The sequence below is a fragment of the Carlito syrichta genome, unplaced genomic scaffold (genome assembly GCF_000164805.1).
Source record: "Carlito syrichta isolate Samal-C Ts95f unplaced genomic scaffold, Tarsius_syrichta-2.0.1 Scaffold289800, whole genome shotgun sequence".
In the NCBI taxonomy this organism is placed as follows: domain Eukaryota; kingdom Metazoa; phylum Chordata; class Mammalia; order Primates; family Tarsiidae; genus Carlito; species Carlito syrichta.
The window spans coordinates 323,733-332,082 of record NW_007233896.1 but is presented as its reverse complement, the minus strand read 5'-3'; the positions used below and the strand labels follow the sequence as shown (position 1 = coordinate 332,082).

General features: G+C 40.6%; 1 protein-coding gene across 1 annotated transcript in view; it reads right to left on the bottom strand.

The window, feature by feature from the left end:
* Nucleotides 1–3,881: 3,881 nt before the first annotated feature.
* OTULIN (OTU deubiquitinase with linear linkage specificity) overlaps nucleotides 3,882–8,350 on the bottom strand; it is a 31,249-nt gene continuing 26,780 nt past the window's right edge. Inside the window, exons 6-7 of the mRNA XM_008054357.1 lie at nucleotides 7,269–7,538; nucleotides 3,882–4,409 (exon numbers count right to left, since the gene is read on the bottom strand). Coding sequence (XP_008052548.1) covers nucleotides 4,215–4,409; nucleotides 7,269–7,538 — 465 coding nt within the window. The 3' untranslated portion in view covers nucleotides 3,882–4,214. The remainder of the gene's footprint in view (nucleotides 4,410–7,268; nucleotides 7,539–8,350) is intronic.

Here is an 8,350-nt window from a genome sequence, read left to right as displayed (position 1 = left end):
CAGCCCAACACATGTGCACACATATGCACACGTACACACACAACACACACACACACCCCTCCTGGTCACAGCTGAGCCCACCTCACCCCTACAGCTAACTAATGTCCAGGAAAAGTCAGGGATACTAACAATATCATCCATAGGATAAGAAATATGAAATGTAAGCAATTAAGTTGCCCAGAAATCCATTTCAAGTTCATAAGGTTAGAAAATTTTCAAAATGCAAAGATAGATGAGTATTAACATGAGGACTATTAAAATTCAATAATGTACATGAACCAATGGTCAGATTCCCTACTGCCAGATACATACAAACTTTTCATGGCTCCAAGTTATAAACTTAATTACAAGAACATTAATAATCAGTTGCCTGTGTCTTCAGCCTTCACTCACAGTCACTAAACTTGATATTGGCTCTCTGGTCTTTCCACCTCCTTGGTAAATATCACAATAAGCTTTCCCAAAAGAGTTCAGCATTAAATATCATACTTTTGTTAAATAGGGTATTTATATTTTAGAAATAAGAATTTGTAAAATACATATACCTAAGTTCTTCCATTTAGATTTTTATTCTTTTATAACTTAAGCACAGAAGGTCTCTCTGTCATCTGTTGTTTTGCTTAAAATGGCACTTGAAAATTTATTCTAAAATCAATTCCATCTTCTGCAGTTCACTTCTTACAGCTTCCTGGATTTTTACTTAATGTTATGCTCTGCCTTCACTAAACTATTTGGACATTCTGTTTTACATACATCAGATTCACTTCACACACATTGAGGGCTTTTTTTTTTTTTCTTAGATAGTCATAGATCTTACATAAAGTCATATATTTTTATTCATACCTTCAAGTAAGATTACCCAACAGTTTATGCTTCTGAAAATAGTTTCTGGTTTTCAAAGCAGAGTACCTGCAAAGCACTGCTTAAGAAAAAGAGAGAAGAAAATGATCGAACTGATAATTTTAACATCAAAAGAAGACATAGTCAGGAAGTCTATGTATGACTCATATAGACACTGAGATGGTAAGAGTGCTATATCATTAAAGGCAGTACAGCACTTTACAGCCACTAACTGGAAGACCTTCGAAAAGTGAACTAGTGATTCTTGGGTAAAACAGTACCCTGGGGTAAGAGGGAGGACAGGATGAGCACCACAGAGCATCTTATCAAAAGAGAAGGAGGAAAAAAAGACCAAGAACATGAAAACCCACCAATGATTCTTCAGTCAGAGGTGTTATCAATTCATGTGGCCTGAGAGAACACCTGATAAGCTCTAAGACTGGAAGGAAAAATAATAACAAAAGGATACAAAGGCAATTCACCTTAATCAAAGAAAAAATCTTATCAGATACTAAATAAATATATAACAGCATGATAAAAGCATAAATGATTATGTAAAGAAACATAACCACCCTGTTGTATGCATTTAAAACATTTTCATATATGGTGTATTTTAAGGAAGAGGAACTACAAACATTTGAGATTGAATCCCACATAAGTCTAAATCCTAAATCAGAGGCCATATACCATGGGCTTCTTGTTGCTAATGCCACCTCATTGTTCTGTGTGTAAGCAGAATCCACAAACGTGTTATATGCTGAAGTAGCGCAGAAGGTGAGGAGGGGAATCTGAAAATGTTCTGGAAAAGCAATGTTCATTCCATGGAATATTATACAGATACATTACTCTAGGTTTAAATGCACCTTATGAGCTTACAGGTATAAATCATGCCTGCTTAAGGTGAAGATAATTTTTCTGCCAATATATAGGGTCCAAAACCTCTGAACTCTTGCAATAAACTCTGGGACAGAAGGTGAGCATAGTGTAGTTCCCATTATATTCCCTTCCTCTAGGACACCTTATTTTAGAGATCCCTCTAAGTGGATTATCCTCCTGAATCGATTCTGACCTCAATTTAATTTCTAATCTACTGATGTCACCTGTCTGGTTCAGGTCTAAGAATGAAAAATGGAACTAATATTCTGGGCAACTGAAGTTGCACACTGGAACAAAGAAATATTTTTAGAGTTGGTCGATCATTTCCATTTCCTGAAGTACTATTTGTTTGAAAGCTTTGCTTCTCTGATGCTATGATTCCACTAAGCCTGAACAACAGTCTGACAGAGTCTGACGAGGCCTAGGGACAGAAAGCAACATAAAATAAACATACTTTTTTGAATTTTTATCAATGTGAAAGATCACAATCCCTGCATACTAACAATATCATCCATAGGATAAGAAATATGAAATGTAAGCAATTAAGTTGCCCAGAAATCCATTTCAAGTTCATAAGGTTAGAAAATTTTAAAAATGCAAAGATAGATGAGTATTAACATGAGGACTATTAAAATTCAATAATGTACATGAACCAATGGTCAGATTCAATGCACCACAAGGGCACAGATCCCTACTGCCAGATACATACAAACTAAACCTTTCAAGTTGTACTTTAAAAGTGTTAAATAAGTGAATAGTAAGCATTTCCTGTGTACTGTTACAAAAACTAAAATGAAGCATCAAAGCCAATAAGAAGTCACTATTATTTCTTTAATTTGGCTTCTAGGTACCTTCTTATTCAAAGCACCATTGTATTTCACAGTGAAAAATACAAAGCCTCTCCAATGTATTCACACACATTCAGAGCAGAATTTGATTCCAACACTGATTACTAAACATCTAGCAAAATGTGGTGAATATTACTGATGAGGTAATGGGAAAAATACTAAAGTAACAGTCTGAATAGTTTTGTGCATCCTGAGTTTTCTTAACTAAGACCTGATTTTTAATTAGAAGCAAAATTTACATTTTTAAAGATGGCCTGCCCTTCCCCCCAAAAAAACACACCCCAGATTAGATAGCTTATAAACTATATTAAATTGGACCGATAAAGAGTTAATCATTATAAAACACAGCTCAGTACTTAGGGGAACACCACCTCCACAAACGCTGAGTCAATTCAGTGCTACCAGCAGAACCCTAAAGGGTTGTGTCTCTGGTTCATGTGACAACGGTCACAGACCCACCCCTTCAGCACAAGTCAGCCCTAAGGCAGTGCTCAGCAGGGCTGCCCCTCTCCACCCCCAGTCACCACCCAGCCTGTGCAGCACAGGCTGCCTCCCTCAGGCTTCCCAAGCCAAATCATGGGCATATGCAGCTCAGCCATACTTTTACACTTGGATTCACTACATGCTTCTGCTTAAATTCACTCATGAAAAATCTCAGGCGGTGTGCTGTGCCTTATCCCCTGCCCCAGAGGGGTGACCTGGATCAAGCATGGAAGCTCCCTCAGACAGCATGAAAAGGGCACAGGAAGACCCAACTTCAACTCTGAACTTAGATCACTGACCGAAATCATTTGGCTTTGGTTTCCACCTCTAAACACACAGGCAAATATAAACTCTGACTATAAAATTGTGAATCTATGGAACTTTAGAATAATTAACAGCTCCCAACCCTAGAACACAACTGTAGGCGGACTCATCCATGCTGACAGGGCACCACCTGTATCAAGTCCCAGACTCTGGTGCACTGGGGATGTCAGACATTTGTCACAGTCACACAGGGCAAGAAATTCTAAGTTCCCTTACCACTCTCTCCTCCGGCTCCTTCAAAAATACCTGAAAATAACCTTCTTTGGACTCAATTCTTAATCTTCTGCAAGACAACCTGCTTAAAATAGCCTTAATTAATATCTAAGTCCAAACCATTGCTCTCCCTTCCCTAAGAAGATGAGACTATCAGAGGACACCATGACTATGCCAATAATATCCATCCCAGAATTATACCACTTAAGCAGATTGCTTAGAAAGATCACTATAGAAACCCATTACCACCCAAAAAAAGAAGAAAAAAAATACTGTCTTAAAAAAATTAAAAGCCAGTTTACCAACAGAGAAAGTTTTGATTTGAAATATAAAGAACATATTCATCTCCAAAATGAGTCTCCTCTGATACAAAAGTATTTGCCTTCAGGAGAAGATAGTCTGCACCTTCCAACGGGTATACTTTCAAGGCCCCACTGAAACATACTGCCTCACGGACAAGGGGAAAGATTTGGTTAGTTCTGGTAACAAAAGTTTCTTCAGGACATCCCAGTCCAACCTGGCTCCCAGGGGCCCAGTTGTTCCTCTTTGTTCTTAAGAGACCCACGAGCTGCGGCCAAGCCCTGAAGTTGCTGTGCACCTTTGCCACATCCCCAGGCCGCCAGGTGCCTGTCACAGACTCGTCTCCTCACACACCCTGACAGGGATGTTATAGTGCCGATCGTCCTCTGCAATGAGTGTCACCACTGGCCAGTCCCTGGGAGGGTCAGTGGGGTAGATGGTGAGGAACTCTTCTGTGCTGTACTTGGAGAGCCGGTATACCTGGATGGTGTGGCACACGGCATAGGCAAGAAGGAACATTTCAACCTGGAAAGAAAGGACAAACAGATGTTCTGAGAGGCTACAGACATGGCCAACACCACACTCCATCTGTTGTCTCAGTAGACACACAGCAATGGTGAAGTAAAAACCCTTTCTTCTCCCCTTTGGGCCTAGCACCAATCCTTGTCTATAAATATATATTTTTATATATATATCTATAAATATATATATGCAGATAACCAAGAATGGAACATATATCTGATAAGGAACCTGTATTCAGAATAGGTAAAGAACTCTTAACAACTCAACAACAAAAAACAAATAACCAGCTTAAAAATTGGACAAAGGATTTGAACACTTTTTCAAAGAAAATATGCAAATGGCCAATAGCCACTTCATGCCCACTAGAATGGCTATAATCAAAAAGACAGCCAGGTGCAGTGGCTCACACCTATAATCGCAGCACTTTGGGAGGCAGAGGCAAGAGGACTGCCTGAGCCCAGGGGTTTGAGACCAACCTGGTCAACCTGGCAAGACCTCATCTCTACAATAAAACAAAAAAACTAGCTGAGTGTGGTGGCGCTCAACTGTGGTCCCAGCTACATGGAAGGATCACCTGAGCCCAGAGGTCGAGGCTGCGGTGACTATGAGTGTGCCACTGCACTCCAATGTGGGTGACAGTGAGACTCCAACTCAAAAAAGAAAAGAAAAGACAGATAATAACAAGGAGTGACTGCTTAATGGGTACAGGGTTTTCTTTTGGACTGACAAATGTTTTGGGACTTCATATGAATGGTAGTCATTGTCAATGTACTCAATGTCACTGAGATGTATACATTAAAATGGTTAATTTTATGTTACGTGAACTTCATCTCAATGAAAAAAGATAGTAAGACATGCTGGTGAAGAGGTAGAGAAATGGTACTCCAATACACTGCTGGTGGAAATGTAAAATGGTGTAGCTGCTTTAAAAAGTTTAACAGTTCCTTAAAATATTAAACAAAAATTAAAATATTAAACAAAAATTACCATATGACCCAGCAAGTCCACTCCTAGGTGTATGTGTGTGGTGCTGTTCCAGGCAACAACGTTGGATTAGTCAATCAAAGCTACTTATGGAAGAGCTAACAAGCATGCGTAAAGCTCTACAGGGCAGCTATACTTACTGCACCCTTATACACACACATACCCCCCAAGAGAACTGCAACAATGTCCACACAAAAAAATTATATATGAATGTATATAGTAGGATTATTCATAGTAACTGCAAAGTGAAAACAATCCCCCAATCTCCATCAAAGTGATGAACAGATGGATAATATGCAACATAGACATACAATAGGATATTACTTGTAAATAAAAAGAAATGAAGTACTAAAACATGCCGCAATATGGATGAATCTTAAAAACATTATGCTAACTGAAAGAAGCCCTTCACAAATGCCCACATATCGTATAATTTCTAGATGAACGGTCCACAATAAGCAAATCCATAGAGACAGAAAGAAGATTCTGGCTACCGAGGGCTAGGGGAAAGGACAAATGCTTGCTAAAAGGTACAGGGTTTCTTTGGGTGTGATAAAATGGTTCAAAATTAGACTGTGGTGATGACTGCAAAACTTTAAAAGGGTGAACTTTATGCTATCTAAATCATATTTCCAAAAAGCTGCTTATTACCAAAAAAAATGGACTCACCCTTACAGCAGACCTTGTGGGGTCTCAGAAAGGAGTACCTGTCGTCTCACATGTAAGCCATACCCTACCAGACATTTTACTGCTAGGCTTGTGCTGTGCTTCAGGAGACATAAGAAACTCACATTATGAGGACAGATGATTTTTAAAAATAACTGTCATGAGTCATGACAGACCCAGCAGTGACCATCAGTCTTTGCTCCTTCCTACACACTGGGAAAAACAAAGGAATACACTTCCACCCTCCGGGATAGCTTGGAGTGAAATCCAATTCAGATCTCTGCTCCTTGCAGTATCTGTCTTGGCACTTGTGCCTTTTCAGAAAAAGGCAGGCACAAGAGTCAGCTATGTAAGTAGGAGGATGGCACTCTGATGGAAAGCTTTAATGCTAGTTCAGTAGTTGGCTACTCTACTTAAAAAACCTTGTTAAGACTTGAAATGAACACACCAAAGATAGCACAAGGTGCAGTAATGACGACTGGCACCAAGACAGGACCACACTGAGTCTCTGTAAAACTCCAAACTCAGCATATCTATAAAAGACCCAAAGAGCAGGCTAGGTTCTACTGGCAAATGGATTCGATTTCTATTTCCAATGCAACGATAGCTGCCAGGATTAAACAAGACCCTTCCAATGGCTCTCCCAAGTGCTTCATTTATTTGTAGCCTCCCACCCACCAACCTGCAGAATGAAGCCCAGGCCGACATAACAGTGGTGACTGTAAAATATGTTCACAATTCTTTGGCACTCCTCAATTGAAAAGGGGGAGCCTAATTCCCCTCCCCTTGAGAGTGGAATGCATTTAGTGACTTCTAACAGAACATGGTGTAAATGGCAGTGTGTGACTTCCACAATTAGATCCTAAAAGACACTGTGGCTTGCTCCTTGTTCTCTGCTTGGGTCACTCTGAGAGAAGCCAGCTGCCATGTCATGAGGACACTCAGGCAGTCCTGTGGAGAGGCCTATGTGGCGAGAAGCCGAACCCTCCTACTAATGACCAGTGACGGCCGTGTGTGAGCCATGCCACAACTGTACCCTTCAAGACCAGTCAAGGCTTCAGATGATGGCAACATACAACTGCAGCCCCCGAGACCCTGAGCCAGAACCACCCAACTAAGCTGCTTCTGAATTCCTAACCTACAAAAACAGTGAGATCCTGTTGAAGGTTAAAGCTACTATATTTGGGGTACACTCCCAAAGTCACAACTCACCTGCTCAAGGCCACCAGTGTGTCCCACTTGATTTAGATGGTTCCTCAGCAGCTGTCCAGGGTCATTCGACGTGTCCCGAGCAAATAGGAGTACAGAGAAAAATGGTACTTCCTTTCCCTTTTCTTTATCATCATAGAGTTCAATAGCTCTGCTTAGCATTAGAAATTTTACAGCTTCATAGAGGCTGTATTCCTCCTCTTCATTGGTGAACAGTTCATCACAAGCTCTCTGTCTGGCTTCAGCAGTTCTCATTTCAGCCAAGCCCGCCCACTACAATAAGAAAGTTATGTAATAATTAGAATTTTTGTTCTAAAAACCCCTGGTATAGTACCATACTATGAGCACAAAATTTTTTTTAGAAGTAGGCAACCATGGGTCATGTATCAACACTCACAACATTCAAGTTTCCAGTTCAAACAATGGTACTCTTTACACCACACAAACTCCTTTCTCAGCTTCCCCCTCCTCGTTAATTTGAAACAAAAGCACAATACTGTAAGGAGATGCACTGGAGCCATGGAATGGAATTTTTGACTCTCCTAACATCCCCAGACAATAAGAATGGACCAGCTAACCAGAGCTACTTATGGAAGAGCTGGCATGAACGTGTGAAGCCTGTGTGTGACGCTCTGAAGGGCAGCTACTATCACTGCACCCTTAAGGGGCTCACAGGAGAGTCAGCACCCAGAAGCATCCTCCAAAATGGAAGGCAGGCAAGGAAGAGTATAGGGTCTCCTGGATATTAGTTTACTAAACTTACCACACTAGTCTCAAAAATATATATCAGCTTCAAATGAACAAATCCATCCAGGAAATCCTTATTGACTCCTGATTAAGCAATGTCAGGTGTTCAGCAAGCATAGGCAAATTCTTTGTTTTTATTTTTATTTTTTGAGTTGGAGTCTCACTTTGTCGCCCAGACTGAAGTGCAGTGGCACACTCCTGGCCACCACAGCCTCGACCTGCTGGGCTCCGGGGATCCTTCTGCCTCAGCCTTCCAAGTAGCTGGAACTACAGGCATGCGCTACCACGCCCGGCTAGTTTTTTTGATTTATTGTAGAAATGAGGTCTCGCCAACTTGC